The following is a 20,821-nucleotide window of genomic DNA, read 5'->3' as shown; positions in this document are numbered from 1 at the left end:
TTGCACATTGTTCATTGTACCCAGTGCCTCCTTAACTGGACAGTTTGATCTTGACCTACCCCAGTACTGTGTCCTCACAATGGAAAGATACAAGAAAACATGGTGGACACTTGAGCATGTTTTGGATATGTTTAGGGTACCTGCTTATTTTTGGTCTTTATATTGTGTCAAATCATTCCAGTTTATTGTTTTTGTGACTTTTTTTTGTTTCTGTAAGAATAAGAGTAGGTCATTCAGCCTATTGATCATGCTCCATTATTGAGTTAGATCATGGTAGATCATCTATCTCAATGCAATGTACCACATTGTCTCCAAATCCTTTGATATCATCAATCTCTGGAGCCTGTCAATTTCTGCCTTGGACATGCTTAATGTTTGAACTTTCACAACTCTGAAGTGGAGAAATCCAACGATTCACTAACCTTTCAACAAAAAAACATCCTGATTTTATTGGTCTACCTCTTATGTTGGGATTATGTTCCTGATTTTAGACTCACCATCCAGGGGAAGCATCTTAGCTACATCCACCCTATCATTCCCTGTAAGACTATTGCAGGCTTCAATTAAGTCAGTTTTCATTCTTTGAAGGTCCAAGACATGCAGACCCAATCTCTAATCTCATCTCCTAAAGCAATCCCTCACCATCCTTGGGATTAATCTAGTGAATTTATGTTGCATTCCGTGTATGGCAAGTAAACCACACACACAGGCACATAAATTATACACAATACTTCCAGATGATGTCTCGCTCAGGCTTCACTCAACTACAGCAAGTCATCTTTTCTCCTGTACCCGTGCCTTTCTGGTGAAGACCGACATACCATTTGCCTTCCTAATTCCTATATCTGCATGCTAGCTAATAGTAATCCATGAGCAGTGATATCTCTTTGCACTCCTCCACATTTCAGCCTCTTACCCCTTTAAGAAATATGCCTTTTCATTTCTTTTCTACCAAAGTGAATAACTTAATCACATTGTATTTCATCTGCCATATTCTAGCCATGACTTGGTGTTGGAGTGGGGTGTACAAAGTTAAAAATCACACACCAGGTTATAGTCCAACAGGTTTATTTGGAAGCAGTAGCTTTTGGAGCGCTGCTCCTTCATGAGGTGGTTGTGGAGTATAAGATGGCAAGACAGAATTTATGGCAAAAAGATGCAATTAAAATTGTATGTTGAAAAAGACTGGATTATTTAATTATCTCATCTTTTATAATGATCATGTTAGTTTCAGTTCTTTCATATGTAAATTGCAGAACTTTTTTAAAGTTACATTCTCAAGTGAACTTTAACAATTGGTGTCATGTCAGCCCAGATAATGCATTTAAGGTGCAAGCTGCCCTATGTGAGACTATCTGTGCCACAATGGTCAGACTGACTCTAAACTAAAACACTGATTTACAGAAACTTACATGGATTCATGCAGTTTTTGAGCTGGAAATCAGACATTAAAGGACTAAGTGCTGAATATTTTGACTCAGTGTTAACTTTGACCCTGTCTCCACAGAAGTTGCTAGACATGTTTGGTAAATCCACCACTTCCTCATAGTTATGTTTGTGCTGTAAAATAGTCAACTATCTGATTAATGTGATTTCATTTTACTTTGGATCCCTTTCAAAGCTCATGGAATTTTTTTTTCATTTTATCTTTCTAGAGCACCGTTGATCTTATTTCCAGAAGTAATATTACTTGGTTATAATCAACTGATTAATCCCATGATTATTTTACATATAAATGTTTCTTAGCTGCACAAAGGCTGTTTTTGTACCTATTCTGAACTAAAGCTTGTGTTTCTTATTGCAAGGTTTTACAAATGAAACTTCAACAATTTACTGTCATCTTAGAGTGGCTCAATATGGGAATGCACTGCAGTCATTTTATGTGCTATGGCTCCCAAAATACATTTTCAAGATGTGAATAATGGCCTATGTTTTCTAATTATAGTTTCAAATACACATTCAACCTGAACCCACTTGGGCTGCTTTTACTTGGAGGTACCAGAAGGGAAGGAAAGTGGTCCTCTGATGACATAAATATATTGGTTGCTTTCAAATCTGAATGAATGGAGAATTTGGAAATGGCCTGAAATATATGGGTAGATTTGTATATAGTCTCAAACTAATGCAGGATTTATCCGCTGACAAAGATTAACTTTGTTTCTGGCCCTCAAATTTAACAGCAGTAACCCCAGGACACAATAAATTTGAGTTTTTATCACCAGTCAATTATTTTAGCATTGAAAAATGGCAGTGGTAGATAAGTAGTAATGCATAGACAGGATATATGCTGCTGCAGTGGATTGGATTTAACAAATACATAGATGAGAATGAACTTGGTGACTGAAAAAGATCCAGGATGCAGTGTTTAATGTCATATTTTCTCTTTTCATTTAGGCCTGTAGTTTCAGCTTTGACTTTCAGCTAGCAGACCAATTCGAGTGTAGAGCAGAGTGAACTGTTATTGGCTTTCATAATAGACCAATATAAGTAAAATTTAGTAAATCATTATTTTTAAAGCTGTAAATATAAAACTTTCATCTGAAGAAATGTTTCCTGTCTTAGTGTCATTAGAGATGTGCAGCACGGAAACAAACCCTTTGATCCAACTTGACAACGCCAACCAGATATCCTAATCTAATCTAGTTCCATTTGCCAGCAGTTGGCCCGTATCCCTCTTAAACCCTTCCTACTATTGATATACCCATCCAGCTGCCTTTTAAATGCTGCAATTGTGCCAGTCTCCACCACTTCCTCTGGCAGCTGATTCCATACACGTACCACCCTCTGCATGAAAAAGCTCCTCCTAGGTCCCTTTTCTATCTTTTCCCTCTCACCCTAAACCTGTGCCTTCCAATTCTGGACTCCCTCACCCTAGGGAAAAGACCTTGTCTATTCACCCTATCGATGGCCCTCATGATTTTATAAGCCTCCATAAGGTCACCCCTCAGCCTCTGATGCTCCAGGAAAAACAGCCCCAACCTATTCAGCCTCTCCCTGTAGCTCAAATTCTCCCGTCCTGTGATCATAGAGGATGTATTTTCTTGCCCCTTTTCTCATGTCTGTAATAGAATAATATTTCAATTGAATTAATTTTAAGTGTCTCTTGAAAACAATTTATGTTTGGCTGACCTTTGGGACTTGAATCCAATTAGTTATAATTTGGTCTAATCTACTATATTCATAGCTTTTTACTCTTGGCAAGCCTAACGACCAAAACATAGATACCACGTCACTTATTATAGTGCACCCTGTAACCTAGATTATTCGCTTCTTAGTATCATGTTAACCAAAGTGCATCCTGCTGCATTTTGCATTTTGTACAGCTGTCAAGGCTTCAATACCATAGTTAGTTGTTTCAATTCAGATCATCCTCAAGTCACCTATGGGTTAGTGGTTATTGTTTCCCTGTCAATTGAATTCAAAGACCTGGCAACAAGTATTTCTTCATATGATACTGCGGAAATTGTAAGATTTTCTAATTTCTGACTATGTAAATGAGTTGTACCAGGTGAGACTCACTACATTAGGAAAGATTCTTAAAAAGTCAAAAACTGTGATGCAGGAGATTGGAAATAAAAATGAAAACTGCTGGGAGAAACTCAGCAGATGTGGCAGCATCACTGGAAAAAGGGACCCAGTTAATGTTTCCAGAGCAATCTTGGGAAATGTGATGGGTTTTACATTGTTGGAAAAGGGCAAGGTCAAGGCTAGGTTAGAGAGTGGGAGAGATTAAGGATCTTGAGAATCATGAAGTAAAAGGTAAAGGACATAATTACAGTGAAAACAATATACTGGTGCAGCATAAAGGTCAGCTTTGTTAGGAAACAAAACATAAGAAAACACCAGAATGACAATTTATTGGGGGTGGGGTATAGTTAGACTCAAAATTCAAAAAGCAGAAAGTGAAGACTGCAGATGCTGGCTGTCAGAGACAAAAGGTGTGGTGCTGGAAAAGCACAGCCGGTCAGGCAGCATTCGAAGAGCAGGGGAGTCGACTTTTCGAGCATAAGCTCTTCATCAGGAAATCCTTAAAATTTGACTCAAAATTCCAAAAGACTAATTTGGACTTAACAAGTGATTAAAATTTTTTTTGAAGGTGCTATGGAAAGCAGAGACCAGGTAATGAATTGAAGGTCATTTTAGATTCAGTTTTACAGCACCAAATGACCCCCATCAGCCTTTTGGGTCTATGCCAGTCATCAAGCATCTATCTATTCCATTATTTGTTTGGACACTGGCACATCAGGTAATCATCTAAATATTATTTACAGGTAAACGTTGTGATGGTTCCCACCTCTACGACCCTTTCAGACAGTGAGTTCTATACAGCAGTCAACCTCTGGAATATTCTTGCATTTCTAAAATGCCTTCTGATAGTCTCTTGTGAAATAGGGACTGAAAAGACAGCATATTGGTTAAATAAAGTAAAAAGCAGAGTGTATAAGTTAAAAGGTGTGTTTTTGGATTGGAGAAAGACAGAAAATGATGGTCAATGCCGGGACCAATATTTATGAATTTTATGAATAATTTAGGGGTACTATAGCTAAAACAAATAGGAAGCTATTCCAAAGCTTGCAGATTGCAGCTAAGTAAGGTCTAGTTATGTTTAAGATAGACAGTGTGGGGAAATCACACTGTGGTATGGAAACTAGAAACTTCACTACAGTTTTTTAAAATAAAGATAAACTGATTGGCGTAGAACATCACAGGGACCTACAGAAACATCTGCTTTGTCCTTGATGGTGTTAAGCTTTTTGCTGGAGATGCACTCATCCTGTGCAAGTGCAGAATTTTACATCATACTTCTGACCTGTGCTGTGTAGTAGTGGAAATACTTTGGGGAGTTAGGGAACACATGATTTACAAAATAATTTCCAGCTTCTGATTTGCCTTTATAGCTACATTATGGCTGCTTCGATTCAGTTTCTGCTTAATGGTCATTGATAAAGCACCTGAAGATGGTTAGACCTGGGATCTCATGCCAAAGATCACTTCCAGACCCTGAGATAATTGGCCTTCAACAGCCACAAGCATCATCCTTTGCATTAAGTGTAACTTCAATTTATGAAGAGTTTACCTCAATTCCATTAACCTTAATTTTGATAAGACTCCTTGATGCCATACTCAGTCAAATTCTACTTTGATGTCAAGGGTAGTCACCTTTGGAATTCTCCTTTCTTTTGCTCCGTATCTGGACCAAGGCTTTGAAGTCTGGAGCCACATAGCCCTGACAGAATGCAAATTGAACAGCAGTGAGCAGATTATTGTTGAGTATTGGGGAATGGTGACTCAGTAGTTCACATTGCTGCCTCACAGCGACAGGGACCTTGGTTCAATTCTATCCTCAGGCAACTGTCTGCGTGGGTTTCCTCTAGGTGATTTGGTTTCCTCCCCATATCAAAAATGTATGGACTTAGGTGGATTGGCCAAGGGAAATGCGGGGTTACAGGGATAGGCTGGGCGGGGCTGGGCCTGTGTGTTATGCTCTTCGGAGATTCGGTGTGAACTCCATGGGATGAATGCCCTGTTTCCACACGGTAGGGAGTTTGTGACTACATTCTGCTTGTCAACAACACTTTGCATCATTGCTAAAACTTGAGGGTAGATTGATCGGTTGGGTGGGTTGAATTTATCCTGCTTTTTATGGTTAGATCATACCTAGATGATTTTCTATTTTCAGGCAGATGGCAGACTTCGAGCTGTACAAGATCTGTTTGGCTAGGTGCATGGTTAGTTTTGGAGCACACGTCTTCACTGTTACAGTTAGTCACAGCCTATAGTCTTTGCTGTAACCAGTGCTTTTTGTCATTTTTGATATCATGTGAAGCAGGTTTCTTTGTGATTAGATTAGATTCCCTACAGTGTGGAGACGGGCCCTTCGGCCCAACAAGTCCATACCGACTCTCTGAAGAGTAACCCAGCCATTTCTCTGACTAATGTACCTAACACTATGGGCAATTTAGCATGGCCAATTTACCTGACCTGCACATCTTTGGAGTGTGGGAGGAAACTGGAGCACCCAGATGAAACCCATGCAGACACTGAGAGAATGTGCAAACTCCACACACACAGTCGCCCGAAGCTGGAATCGAACCTGGGACCCTGGTGCTGTGAGGCAGCAGTGCTAACCACTGAGCCACCGTGCTGCTTTCATTAGCTGAAAAACTTGCATCTGTAACGCTGAACATTCCTGGAGCAATCCAAGATGGGTTATTCACTTGGAGCTTCGAACTGAAAATGATTGCAAATACCTCAGCCAGCATATTTATTTTAATTGATGTATTGGACTCTGACATTATTGAGAATAGGGATAATTTTTGTTGTGGTGACCTTTTGCAGTCGCAATGTAGATATGGCAGAACTGTAGAAGAATGTAAGTGTGTGCAAGAAAATTTTCAGATTCTGTGTGGATGTAGCTCCGAGACTTGACCTCCTCTTGGGAAATAAGGCTGGGCAAGTGACTGAGGTGTCAGAGAGAAAGCTCTCTGGAGTGACCATAATTCTATTAGTTTTAAAATAGTGATGGAAAGGGATAGACCAGATTGAAACGTTGAAGTTCTAAATTGGAGGAAGGCTGATTTTGACAGTAATAGGTAAGAACTGATTGGGGGCAGACGTTCGCAGGTAAAGGGATGACTGGAAAATGGTAAGTCTTCAGAAATGAGGTAATGAGGTTCCAGAGACAGTATATTCTGGTTAGGGTGAAAGGAAAGGTTGATAGCTATAGGGAATGCTGGATGACTAAAGAAATTGAGGGTTTGGTCAGGTATATGTCAGGTATAGACAGGATAGATCAAACAAATCCTTAGAGTATAAAGGCAGTAGGAGTGTACATAAGCGGGAAATTAGGAGGGCAAAAAGGAGACATGAGATAGCTTTGGCAAATAGAGTTAAGGAGAATCCAACAGGATTTCACAAATACATTAAGGACAAAAGGGTAACTAGGGAGAGAATAGGGTCCCTCAAAGATCAGCAAGGCGGCCTTTGTGTGGAGCTGCAGAAAATGGGGGAGATACTAAATGAGTGTTTTGCTTCAGTGTTTACTGTGGAAAAGGACATGGAAGGTACAGAATATAGGGAAATAGATGGTGACATCTTGCAAAATGTCCATATTACAGAGGAGGAAGTGCTGGATGTTCTGAAATGCATAAAGGTGGATAAATCACTAGGACCCGATCAGCTAGAACTCTGTGGGAAACTAGGGAAGTGATTGCTGGGCCACTTGCTGAGATATTTGTATCATCAATAGTCACAGATGAGGTGTTGGAAGACTGGAGGTTGGCTAATGTGGTGCCACTGGTGGTAAGGACGACCCAGGGAATATAGACCGGTGAGCCTGACGTCGATGGTGGACATGTTGTTGGAGGGAATCATGAGGGACAGGATGTACATGTATTTGGAAAGGCAAGGACTGTTTAGGGATAGTCAACATGGGTTTTGTGCATGGGAAATCATGTCTCATGAACATGATTGAGTTTTTTGAAGAAGTAACGAAGAAGATTGATGAGGGCAGAATGGTGAACGTGATCTATATGAACTTCAGTAAGGCATTTGACAAGGTTCCCCATGGGAGATTGGTGAGCAAGGTTAGATCTCATGGAATACAAGGAGAATTTTTCACTTGGATACAGAACTGGCTCAAAGGTAGAAGACAGGGTGGTGTTGGAGGGTTGTTTTTCAGACTGGAAGCCTGTGACCAGTGGAGTGCCACAAGGATCGGTGCTGGGTCCACTAATTTTTGTCATCTACATAAATGATTTGGATCAGAGCATTAGAGGTATAGTTAATAAGTTTGCAAATAAACACCAGAATTGGAGGTATAGTGGATAGTAAAGAAGATTACTTCAGATTACAATGGGATCTTGATCAGATGGACCAATGGGCTGAGAAGTGACAGATGGAGCTGAATTTTGATAAATGCAAGGTGCTACATTTTGGGAAAGCGAATCTTAGCAGGACATATACACTTAATGGTAAGGTCCTAGGGTGCGTTGCTGAACAAAGAGACCTTGGAGTGCAAGTTCGTAGCTCCTTGAAAGTGGAGGTGCAAGTAGATAGGATAGTGAAGAAGGCGTTTGGTATGCTTTCCTTTATTGATCAGAGTATTGAGTACAGGAGTTGGGAGGTCGTGTTGTGGCTGTACAGGACATTGGTTAGGCCACTTCTGGAATATTGTGTGCAATTCTGGTCTCCTTCCTATCGGAAGGATGTTGTGAAACCTTTCAATTTTCCCTGGAGCGTCGGAAGCTGAGGGGTGACTTCTGAGGTTTATAAAATCATGAGGGGCATGGATAGGGTAAATAGACAAAGTCTTTTCTCTGGGGTTGGGGAGTCCAGAACTAGAGGGCAAAGATTTAGGGTGAGAGGGGAAAGATATAAAAGAGACCTAAGGGGCAACGTTTTCACGCAGAGGGTGGTACATGTATGGAATGAGCTCCCAGAGGTAGTGGTGGAGGCTAGTACGATGGCAACATTTAAGAGGCATTTGGATGGGTATATGAATAGGAAGGGTTTGGAGGGATATGGGCAGGGTACTGGCAGGTGGGACCAGATTAGGTTGGGATATCTGGTTGGCATTGACCAGTTGGACCGAAGGGTCTGTTTCCCTGCTGTACATCTCTATGACTCTATGTAGAGTTCTGGTCTGTGTTGGTTGTGTGATCACTTAATTCTGTTTATAACATGCTGCTTCTGCTGTTTACTGAACATGCATTCCTGTGGTCTTTCTTTACTTTTTAATTTGTTCTTCAATTCAGTAGCAGTTTGAAACAATTTTGTCCCTCTTTTGGTACTCCATTTCAGAGGGCAGTTTCAATCACATTGATGTCATCAGATTTCCTCCCCTGAAAGACATTACTGAACTAGATGGGCTACTAACAAGAATTTAATAGTTTTATGATCATCATCACCGAGACTGCTCTTCATTCCAGAGTTATTGATTAATTAAGTTTAATTCTCTCAGCTGTAATAAGATTGAACCGCAATCCCAGAGCATTAGTCACTGTCTGAGGATCACATTACCACAGTGTTTACTGCCCCTGACATACATATTAGAGTATTTAGCCAGACCGCCTTTTAACAAAATATATTAGTGAGAAGAAATTATCTGTTGAGGTAGCTAATTTAATGAGCTGGAGGGCCTTTCTCCCTCATATCCATCATCCCATAATTTCAGTCACTGTTTTGTCCTCAACTCTAAGACATTAGTCGCAGTTATTGAGTGTGTCTTAAAGCTGTTCAAGCAACATCACAATGAGTTCCCTCTTTAAACAATATATGCATTCCAAGAATGAGCAAGACTTCATGTGAAGTGATGGCATGCACGATAACATGCATTTGTTAATTAGGCATCCTTCAAATGCATTTGAAGGCTTTCTGAATGAAGTTGATACTACTCAGTATGAGTTTTGCTTTATTTTATTTAATAATTGCTCTCAGGCAAGGAAGGCCCATTTGTGAACAAACTAACTTGGTAATTTTGAAGATTTTTTAAAAAACTGAGTTATAGTATTTTCAAGCAACTAAAATTTTGGTTTGAAACAGACAATGCATTGGAAACTTGGGTGTGGCAGCATCTGTTGTGCATCCGACTTATTATTTCTGCAGTATTTTCTGTTTTCATTTCATACTTCTAACATCCACCATGTTTTGCTTTTATTAACTGTTTTTGGTTTAATGTAGTTAGTTATTTTGAAATCTTAAGTTATGCAGACTAATGACTACATTTTATGCCTTTTTTAAAGAATAGTATTGTACAAATTTTAGGCTTTTTGACCTTGTTACTATATATTTTATGAAATAGGGAAAGAAGGATGTCACCCAGATCTTCAACAACATTTTGCGAAGGCAGATTGGTACTCGCACTCCAACAGTGGAATATATATGTTCTCATGAACAAATCTTGTTTATGCTTTTGAAGGGGTAAGTATTATCCAGTGGTGTTTTAAAATCAATAAAATACACTAAATGCCGATGATTTTTTTCCAAAGTTACTGTATAATTTGTGTGGGTGCCTGAGAGTTTTTGGTATCACAGCAAGGTTGTCAAGAAAACTGGAAACTCCTATTTCACTTCAATACCTTGGGCTGTAGCTTGGTGTTCTTATTCAGGAAGTGATGTGTACAGTAATTTTAAATTCAATTTATGAATTTAACATAAAGATAAGATGCGAGTCTGGTATTTGCTGACTCAAAAGATGACTGCAGTCCCCATCAATGGTGAATTGTGCTTAGAGGACTTGCTTTTTGTTTTAAGTTATCTGACACTTTGATCATATCATACTGAATGATTCTCCTAATCCGTTTTCTTAAGTCAAAAATCCCCTTGAAATGAAATTCACCTTCTGACATCTTAAATAGCCACATGTAATTGAATTTCAATACATATTCAATCTGAGTCGTGAGGATAAACTGAAAGCAACACTTTGTATTATGGTACATTTTTTGCACACAAGTATAACTTCCTAAGTGATTGGACCTACTTTATATTTTTTGACTTTTGACCAAGAGATGTTGCCTCCTCCATTTCTAATGTGTTCTCCTCTATTTAATTGTGTTGTTGTCATATCAATTCTTTCATTTCCCATTGTAACTGCCTCAGCTCTGTTACTCAAATAGAAAATGATCAACTTTTTCTGGAAGGTAGTGAAACAGAGTAGCTGTAAGGATATGAGAGCAATGTTCAACCACTAGGAAAATTTATCAGTCTGAACTATATAGTTGGATGCTCGCTTTCACCTTAGTTTACGATTGAAGTGGTAATATTCTGCACCAATAATGGAGCAGATAAATGGAGCTGGAGTTTCAACAGGACACGATTGAAATTTTTCATCTTTGGTGATGGTACAAGTGAAGCTGGCAAAATTGTCAGAAATTATCAGATTGTAGGTAATCATGTTTTAATGAGTTGCATGTATATGATTGAATTGTTAAAAATAGTCAGCCAGTTTATTGCAGTTGATGTTTTGATAACTGGTTAGTTTCAGTTATTTGATTTCGACAGCTGTTGGGGAAAAGAGGAAAGCACAAAAGTGATGGCAACTGTAAAACTGAAATTGTGATCAGATAACTGTGATCAGCATTTCTGATTGGATCTTCAGCTTAAATTTTATGTAAGCAAGCATCTGAGTCACTAATGTCTTTTACAGAAGGAAATCTGCCATGCTTACCTAGCCTAGCCTAACGTGGCCTTGATGTAACTACAGATCCACAGCAATAACTAAATGGGCTTCTCAAACAGCCCAGCAAGCCACTCAGTTCGTAGGCAATTATGGATGGTGAACAAATGCTGACCTTCCTTGTGACAGTCACATTCCTTGAACATATAAGGAAATGCAAGATACTGACCTGCAGTTTTTGTGCTAACCTTCCACCTACAAATAAAAACGAAGTTGAGGAGATACACAACAAATCATGAGAACCTGAAAGAAAAACTTGATTAATATTTTGGACATTTGAAAACAAAGCAGACTTTTGTTTTTGAGGCTTGTCCAAAGTGAGGATCACAAGTGGAAGATCACAAGTGACTTGAAATGCTATGAAGACGAATTTATTATATTCAAGATAACTGTTAAAACTCTGTTGTGCTAATAGGAATGATGTGTGACTTATTGAGGAAAACTTTAAGATGGCTTAGTTTGGAAAAAGGAAATTTTTCTGTACTTTTTGATCAGTCCTTATGGGCAGGTTTTATTCCATGAAGCCAAAAAATCTGTCATTGTCTTGTTTTGATTCTCTCCCAATTCCTAATGTAAGTGCTATTGATATGATTAATACCTTTGCTGTTATTTTTCTTACATTTTAGAAAAATATTATTAGAAATGTTTCCTGAGGGGAAATTGAAAAGGAGATAATACAGAGCAATGCATGTCACTGCAACTGTAATGGATTTCCAATCCTGCTATTCAAATGTTTAAAGTTTGTGCTTTGATCAGTGATGCTGACAATGGTAGACTTTGGTTCTTGCCCTTTGAGTGTCTTCAAAAATATTTACTTTTCTCTTGTTCAGGTATGAAACGCCAGAGATTGCCTTGAACTGTGGAATTATGCTGAGAGAATGCATCAGACATGAGCCACTTGCCAAAATAATCCTTTACTCAGAGCATTTTAGAGATTTCTTCAAATATGTGGAAATGTCAACATTTGACATTGCCTCAGATGCCTTTGCTACATTTAAGGTAAATTATTTCACTGAACAGTTTCATTAATTTTAATTTTTAGTTTAAGTGCATATAATACAGTTGCATTGCAGATGTCTTTCTTGCAAATTTGTTGTTGTTTGTACATGCATGGAATTAATTTGATCATTTTGCAGCATTTTAGAAAGGACACAACTATTTGAATTTGTACTTCTGTAATATTTGACTGAGTTGGATTTTTTTTTAAAATTAAGCTTTTTTAAAAAAATTAGGTGCACAAGTAGGCAATTCAGCCCTGCTCTGATATTTGTTAAGATCATTCTTCCTGATAGCCATTGACTCCCTTGTTGGTCAAGAATTTACTTACCTCTCCTTTAGAAATATTCATAGTATCTTCCTGCATTATTCCTTGACGAATGGAGTTCCAAAGACTGTTGACTTGAGAATCTATGGACCAGGATACTCTGATCCCTCTACCTCGTCTGAAGTTGCATGACACCAGATTATGTTCCAACTGGTTTATTTGAAATCGTAAATTTTCAGAGTGCTGCTTCATTCATCAGGTGAAGTGATTGTACTCTCACCACTCAAGAAGCTTGACACCATCCAAGATGAAGTAATAGCTACTTGGCACCACATCCACAATTATCCACTGCCTCCACCTTTGATACTGAGTAGCAGCAGTGTACGCCATCTAAAGATGCACCATGGAAATTCACTAATACTACTTAGACAGTACCAAATGACCACTATCGTTTAGAAGAATGCGAGCAGCAGGTGCAGGGGAACGCTGCCATCTGCATGTGTCCCACAAACCACTCAGCAAAATGATTTGAAAGTGTATCACTGTTCATTCAGTGTTATTGGGTCAGAATAGTCAAACTCACTCCCTAATGGCATTCAGGGTCCAACCCAAACCACTCATGAATGAACTTATTAAAAAACAAAATTCCTCATCCCTAGAACCAATCTTGTCAAACCTTTCTGCACCTTCTCTTGTGTTTTCACACCCTTCCTGAAGCATTATGCAAAACTGAATGGAAAAATCCAGTTATGGCTGAATCAGTATTTTATCTCGGTTTATCATAACTTCCTTGCATGAATGCTTTATATTGCTATTTACAGCAGTGTATCCTACTCTGATTTGCTCGTAGCCTTCTCAACCTTGTTCTCCCACATGATTGAAATGTTAACATGTACCCTCAAGTTCCTCTGCCCCCTGTAACCACACTAGAATTAGATTAGATTAGATTACATACAGCGTGGAAACAGGCCCTTCGGCCCAACAAGTCCACACCGACCTGCCGAAGCGCAACCCACCCATACCCCTACATATACCCCTTACCTAACACTACGGGCAATTTAGCATGGCCAATTCACCTGACCCGCACATCTTTGGACTGTGGGAGGAAACCGAAGCACCCGGAGGAAACCCACGCAGACACGGGGAGAACGTGCAAACTCCACACAGTCAGTCGCCTGAGGCTGGAATTGAACCCAGGTCCCTGGCGCTGTGAGGCAGCAGTGCTAACCACTGTGCCACTGTGCCACCCTAATTGTACCTTTTTTTTTATTGCCCCCTCATTCTTACTACCAATTTGCACTTTTCTGCACTAAATTCCATTTGTTACTTGTCCATCCATTCTACTACCCATGTTATTTTAAAAGTCTACAGCATTTTGTAGGCAAGCCCATTATGTGACACTTTATCAAATGCCTTTTGGCAGTTCACGTGCACCACATCAACCTTCTGACTAACTTGCTTGAGATTTTGATAACCATGGTAATGAACATAATTTTCATGTGCAAGTTAATGCGATGTTTTCAGATGATGTCATTGAGGGTACAGACTGTAGATAAGAAATAGGAGAGGCCCTAACAACAGATCTTTGAGATTTATTGCAGGTAATTATGTGGGAACAGCAAGTTATGCCATTACTTGGGGTTCTGTGGCTACCATTTACTAACTGAAGAATTGCACTAGATGAGAGCAGTTCCACCAGCTGCATGACAGAGGTGTTGGGGGAGGATGACATAGTTCAGGCAAGTCAAATGCTTCAGGCAAGTCAAATAGGGTGAGGAAGGAAAGTTGACCTTTGTTGCCATTTCACAGAATGTCATTTGTGCGTATGGAACAGAGCAGCATGGCAGAGGTACTTGATCAGATGGTCTCTATATGTGAGGCAAGGAAGTCCCTATTTCTTTAGCCATCAGTGCTCATACCTCTCCTCAGTAGCTGTCTGGAGCTAATCAACACTATTTGCAACCTTAGTGCTTTAAATGACTTTGAGGTGTTCTTCTAACAATGTGTACACCGTCACTGAGACTACCTGTTACCACTCTCTTTGAGGTACCTATTTCAGTTCCTGCCTCAATTCATCTGCAGAAATCCTCATTTATGTCGTTGTTGCCTGTCGAATTGACTACTCAGTACACATTCCCATTTTTAATCTGTTTAAACATACTGTTGTTTAAACTCTGTAAGTAGCCTAAGTCAAATCATTCCATGTTCATCTGTCACTCTGGTGCCCACTGAGTCAGGCTAGCTTTCAGTTCCTAAATATCTGTAATTATGTAATCCTTGTCTCTTAACCATCACCAATTAATAATTCTCTCAATGGTAGCCATGTTTTCTGCTGCAAAATCTCTTAAGTTCTGGAATTCCCTTAAAAATCCTTAATTTCTCTTCATTCTTCTTTCTTTAACACATGCTGCCCACATTCCAAAAGTGATTTTTTTTTTGAAAAGCACTCTAAAGCTTTGATTTTGGGTGGTTTCCTTTTTAATTTTTTTGGGCTCCTGTGAAATAGCTTTGTATGTGTGTCCCCACCTTAAGTTTGCTCATATAAATGCAATTTTTTTTAATAAGTGCATTTAATGCTTATTGAATTGAAGAGCATTAATATACCAGCCCGATAGACTTTGGGCTGTAAATTATATTTATTCCTGAGTTTAAAGTATTAATGTATGCAATTCTTATCACAGGATTTACTCACTAGACATAAAGTCATGTGTGGACAGTTCTTAGAACAGAACTATGAACTTGTAAGTAAGCAAAAACCAAGTTGGCATTGGTTTTAAAATTCCTTTGTATTTTAACCTTTATTTTGTGTTTAATGAACTTTTAGAACAAGGAATTTCTGATTTTGGTCAAATTTGGAAATTTTCTTTCAAGGTATTTAATGACTATGAGAAGTTGTTGCATTCAGAAAACTACGTGACAAAAAGGCAGTCTTTAAAGGTAATAAAAAATAAATTTGTTTAATTCAGTATTTTAATATTTACAAATATATCCACATTTGTCAAGTACTTCATTTAGATTTCCCTCTTTAAAGGAACTCTATCTTTCAGGGTGTTTTAATTTGGTAATAAACTGTCTGAATGACTTTGTATTTGAACATAAGGCTGGTCAGCTGATTTGCAACATAAGTATAACTCTTGTCCTGGTTCACGTTACCATGAAGGTGTGGTACCTTCTCAACCTTGCTCCTGGTCTGAGGTGTGCCCCTCCAATGAGAGAGCAGCTGTATGGTTCTCTTGAATGGTGGTGACTTTAACTTGCTATGGTTCTCCACCCAAATCCTCAGATACCTTTTGGACCAGGTGGAGATTAATCCTTTACAATTTCTTACATAACATGTAGAAATTTGGAGAACTGTGTAGAGTTCTCTCTATATCAGTTAATCATTATAGAGGAACTGAAGAAAGTGCAAAAATAGATTTCCATATATTAACAGCACAAAATATCTGGCTTTTGAGGAAGATTGAAATTGCTGAGCCTCTTTTCTTTAGAAAAGAGACAATGATAGCACTTGATGGGCAGATAAAATTATGAATTGGTTTTGAAAGGGAAAATGTAGATAAGTGTTTATTGGTCAATGTCTGGCCATAGCAAACCGGTTTGATACTGTCTGCAAACTGTCAAATTTGAGAGGTGTTTGACAAGGTAGACGTAAAGAAGCAATTGTTCAGCAGGATCTGACAATACCTTGATGCACAATTGACAGTGTCTCCAAGTGGTTGAAATATCAGCTTTATCTAGTTTGTTAAAAATAAATTTGTATCCATGTGTAAAACAGAAGATGTACAACTTTCAGATCTGCACAAACATATTTAATTACTACTAAAATATTTCACTTTTTTTCATAACTGATTTGCTTACTCTGCAGTGATTGGTTCGACAGAACCATTTTAAATTGTTAATTTAACTTTTTAAGGCCTATTAAGAGATGGCATCGCATACTTTGGTTTGATTTTTTTGGTATGGGGGTAGAATTGAATCATTGCTACAAAATATATAATGGTAGAAGCATTTGGAGAAAACACATTACAAGAGACAAATGTTAAAGCTTTTTGTCTTGCACTCAACAGGATGGAAGGGAGCAACAATTTATATCACTTAAGTAAAGATTGCTGATTGGATGGCAAATCAGCTGTGGTCAAGGCATGGCCATGGACAATGTAGCAGGAAATTATTTGTTTAATTAAAATAAGGCACAATGCCTGGACAAGTTTCTTTCTCCTACAAGGGTTAGATCCTTGCATATAAACATTGATAGCTTTTAGCAAGCTGAAGTGAACCAGACCAATGGATCTGATGTTGGTCATTATGTAATTTTTACTAAACTCTGGATCACTTTAGCAACTATTATCCAATCATGGAATTCACATCTAACATTGTACATCATGTTCTCAGATTTGTAAGCATGAGCTGGTTGAGTAAGGGTACTAATTTGCCTGCGGTAAAAAGATGAAGAAATGTGCTGTTTGATATAGTATCCCAGTCGTTGGAATATACAGACCACCTTATACTTCAGTTTTGAATGAGAAATTGAGTGTTAGTGGTGGTTTGAAGCTGCATCCAAATGATTTAGAAATGAGTACTGCAAAGCTGACAGTTTGGAAGCCTGACATGAATAGAGGTACAAACAAATTCAAAGCCACCAGCAACTGCACTGTTAGGTGAGACCAGTGAAGATCTATAGCCAAAGATCTTGTTTTGCGAACAGACAGGAGCCAGTAGAGATTGCTGAAACAGCAATGGGGATTTGTGTGGGATAGAGTGCAATGACGGGATAGAGACATGTCCTGCAAAGTCACTAGTGGTAGCAGTCTTAACAATGGTCATGGTTTATTACTGTTGCTTAAATTCTCACTGATATTCAATTTAAGTTCATTTTGATGAACTTGGGGTTTGTATAAGGTCATTTATGTTGTACATTTTGTATTGTGACTGGATAGTTCTAATCTTTAAGTAATGTTTGCATGGTACTGCTTATTGGAAGATAATATCCTGTGTTAATTTCAGATAAGAGTGTAAGAAACTAAAGGAACAAACAGCTGGAGAAACTCTAGTCTGGCAGCATCTATAGAGTGACAGTTAACATTTCAAATCCTCTTCTGCACTGAAGAGGGCTGGAGAAGCAATGGGTTATATGTTGTGGAAAGGGAGGGGGAGGGAGCAAGTGGAAAAGATGGTGAAGGTGTACCAGAGCAAAAGGCAAAGGGAGTAAAAAGCGATGAAGAGCGTAGGTGTTTAATAGTAATAAATTGATCAGTTGTACTAAGAGCAAACACAGACAAACAGGTGGTTGGGAGAAATCAGAATAGATGAAAAACTGAGAATAAATGCTTTAAAGGAAATCTGATTAAAATTTCAAAATTATAGAAGATTTTGTTAGAGTAAATGAGTAGAAACTGTTTTCAACAGTAGACAAGTCAGACATTACTGCGTCAAGTAATAAGCAAAAGCATCAGAGGTGAGAGGAGATGGTAAAGAAAACTCACCCAGTGAGTTGACATGATCTACCTGAGAGAATGGTGGAAGCAGATTCAATAACTTTCAGAAGAGAATTGAAGATGACTTAGAAAGGAGAAAAGAATCGGGGCTACTGGGAAATACAGGCAAATTGGACTACAATAATTGGCTTTAGAACTGGTGTTTAAACAAAATTACCTCTCACTGCTATACTGTTCCATCATTTAATTATTTGAAGCAGGGCTGGAGACCATGATATCATTACATCAAGGCCTGCTTTTATATCCACATTTAGAGTGGAATCCCCTTGTCTATTACAGCCCCAATAGGGATGGTGTAATTATAGAATGACAAGTTGAAAGTTTTTACTTAAGAATTGATGCAGAGGCTTTCAATCAAATGATCGATGCTTCTTCAGGCAATGATTTTATAACCAATATTTTAGTTAATGTATGATGACCTTCTCTACAACCATTGCATGTCAAAACAATGTTGCTGTTTTGGTTATTAAATACTCTACATTCCGGGAAATTGGGAGTTTAGAATAGAAAGGATCTCTTCTTGAATGATTGCCTGTGCAGAAGAACTGTATAAATATTTCTATATTATCCCCATAAGATTGTAATAGTTGAGATTAAAGCAGTGGAAGTGAAGTCTATTAAAGAAAATAACTTGGGCATTTGTTTTTGGAGAAGTCTGAAACTTTCTAAGAGTTAATTATCTGCTAGGCTACTACAACTTAGACCTGTTCATTTCATGTTGTTTTGCTGTGCTTTTCTTCTATCTTTGTTACTTTGAGTTAATTTACAATCCAAATCTTTTGAATTTTGTCCATTTATTTTTCATACACCTACTTTGTTGAAACCAGTTCTGTGGAAGTCAGCTTGTCATCAATATCTGCTGTGTCTGTGACTTTAGTGCACTATCATTCCTTGGCTTCTCTAAGACATTTCATTAAAGTTTATCAGACTATCTGCTAACTCCCCTCTTTTTTGTAATCTCATTCTCATCTGTCCAGATTACAAGCAATGCTGCAAGGGAGGGTTTAAACTAGATTGGCAGGGGGTGGGATCCTCAACAGGGAAGCAGGTGCGAGGCTCGAAGGAGATACAATAATCAAAAATAGTAAGTTGAAGAGACAAGTCAAGCTGGAACATGACAGGGAACAACGAATGCCTGTTGGATTAAATCACACTTCAAGAAAGCTGACAGGTAAGGCTGATGAACTCAGGATGTGTATAGGTATGTGGGACTAGGATATTATAGCCATTACAGAAACATGGCTAAGGGAAGGACAGGACTGTCAGCTTAATGTACCAAGGTACAGGTGCTTGAAGTAGGACAGACATGGTGGAAGGAGGAGGGGGGAGGGGGAAACTGCATTTTTGATTAAGGTAAGTATCACAGCAATAATCAGATGATATAACTGGAGAATCATCCAGTGAGGCATTGTGGGTGGAGGTAAGAAATAAGAAGAGGTTTGTGACATTATTGTGTTTGTGCTATAGGCCCCTCAAATAGTCAATGGGAACGAGAGGAGCAAATATGCAGGAGCAATAGAGTTGTCATAGTAGGGGATTTTTATTTTCCTAACATAGACTGGGATTGCCAGAGTGGTAAGGGCTCAGATGAAGTGGAATTTAGAGTCATAGAGATGTACAGTATGGAAACAGACCCTTCGGTCCAACCTGTCCATGCTGACCAGATATCCTAACCCAATCTAGTCCCACCTGCCAGCAGCCAGCCCAAAGCCTTCCAAACCCTTCCTATTCATATACTCATCCAAATGTCTTTTAAATGTTGCAATTGTACCAGCATCCACTACTTCTTTTGGCAGCTCATACCATACATGTACCACCCTCTGTGTGAAAAAGTTGCCCCTAAGGTCCCTTTTATATCTTTCCCTTCTCATCCTAAACCTATGCCCTCTAATTCTGGATTCCCCGATCCCAGGGAAAAGACTTTGTCTATTATTCCTATCCCTGCCCCTCATAATTTTATAAACTTCTATAAGGTCACCCCTCAGCCTCTGACGCTGCAGGGAAAACAGCCCCAGCCTGTTCAGCCTCTCCCTATAGCTCTAATCTTCCAACCTTGGCAACATCCTTGTAAATCTTTTCTGAACCCTTTCAAGTTTCACAACATCCTTCTGATAGGAAGGAAAACAAAATTGCACACAATATTCCAATAGTGGCCTAACCAATGTCCTGTACAGCTGCAATACGACCTCCAAACTCCTGTACTCAGTACTCTGACCAATAAATGAAAGCATACCAAACACCACCTTCACTATCCTATCTACCTGTGACTCCACTTTCAAGGAGCTATGAACTTGCACTCCAAGGTCTGTTTATTCAGCAACACTCTCTAGGACCTTACCATGAGGTGTATAAGTCCTGCTAAGATTTGCTTTCCCAAAATGCAGCACCTCACATTTATCTGAATTAAACTCCATCTGCCACTTCTCGGCCCATTGGCCCATCTGATCAAGATCCTGTTATAATCTAAGGTAACCTTCTTCGCTATCCACTACACCTTCAATTTTGGTGTCATCTGCAAACCTACTAACTGTACCTCTTATGCTCGCATCCAAATCATTTATGTAAATGACAAAAAGTAGAGGACGCAGCACCGATCTTTGTGGCACTCCACTGGTCACAGGCCTCCAGTCTGAAAAACAACCCTCCACTACCACCCTCTGTCTTCTACCTTTGAGCCAGTTCTGCATCCATATGGCTAGTTCTCCCTGTATTCTGTGAGATCTAACTTTGCTAACCAGTCTCCCATGAGGAACCTTGTCACACACCTTACTGAAGTCCATATAGATTACACCTACCGCTCTGCCCTCATCAATCCTCTTTGTTACTACTTCAAAAAACTCACTCAAGTTTTAGACATGATTTCTCACGCATAAAGTCATGTTGACT

At 38.9% G+C, this 20,821-nt stretch overlaps 1 protein-coding gene across 1 annotated transcript in view; it reads left to right on the top strand.

Annotated features, from left to right (window-relative positions):
• cab39l (calcium binding protein 39-like) overlaps nt 1-20,821 on the top strand; it is a 78,525-nt gene that overhangs the window by 47,737 nt on the left and 9,967 nt on the right. The window contains exons 4-7 of the mRNA XM_060833381.1: nt 9,803-9,921; nt 12,007-12,175; nt 15,122-15,181; nt 15,312-15,377. Coding sequence (XP_060689364.1) covers nt 9,803-9,921; nt 12,007-12,175; nt 15,122-15,181; nt 15,312-15,377 — 414 coding nt within the window. The remainder of the gene's footprint in view (nt 1-9,802; nt 9,922-12,006; nt 12,176-15,121; nt 15,182-15,311; nt 15,378-20,821) is intronic.

This window comes from Hemiscyllium ocellatum, chromosome 12 (genome assembly GCF_020745735.1).
Source record: "Hemiscyllium ocellatum isolate sHemOce1 chromosome 12, sHemOce1.pat.X.cur, whole genome shotgun sequence".
NCBI classification, from domain to species: domain Eukaryota; kingdom Metazoa; phylum Chordata; class Chondrichthyes; order Orectolobiformes; family Hemiscylliidae; genus Hemiscyllium; species Hemiscyllium ocellatum.
Note: the sequence above shows the minus strand (reverse complement) of the source record. Positions and strands in the feature narration are given on the sequence as shown.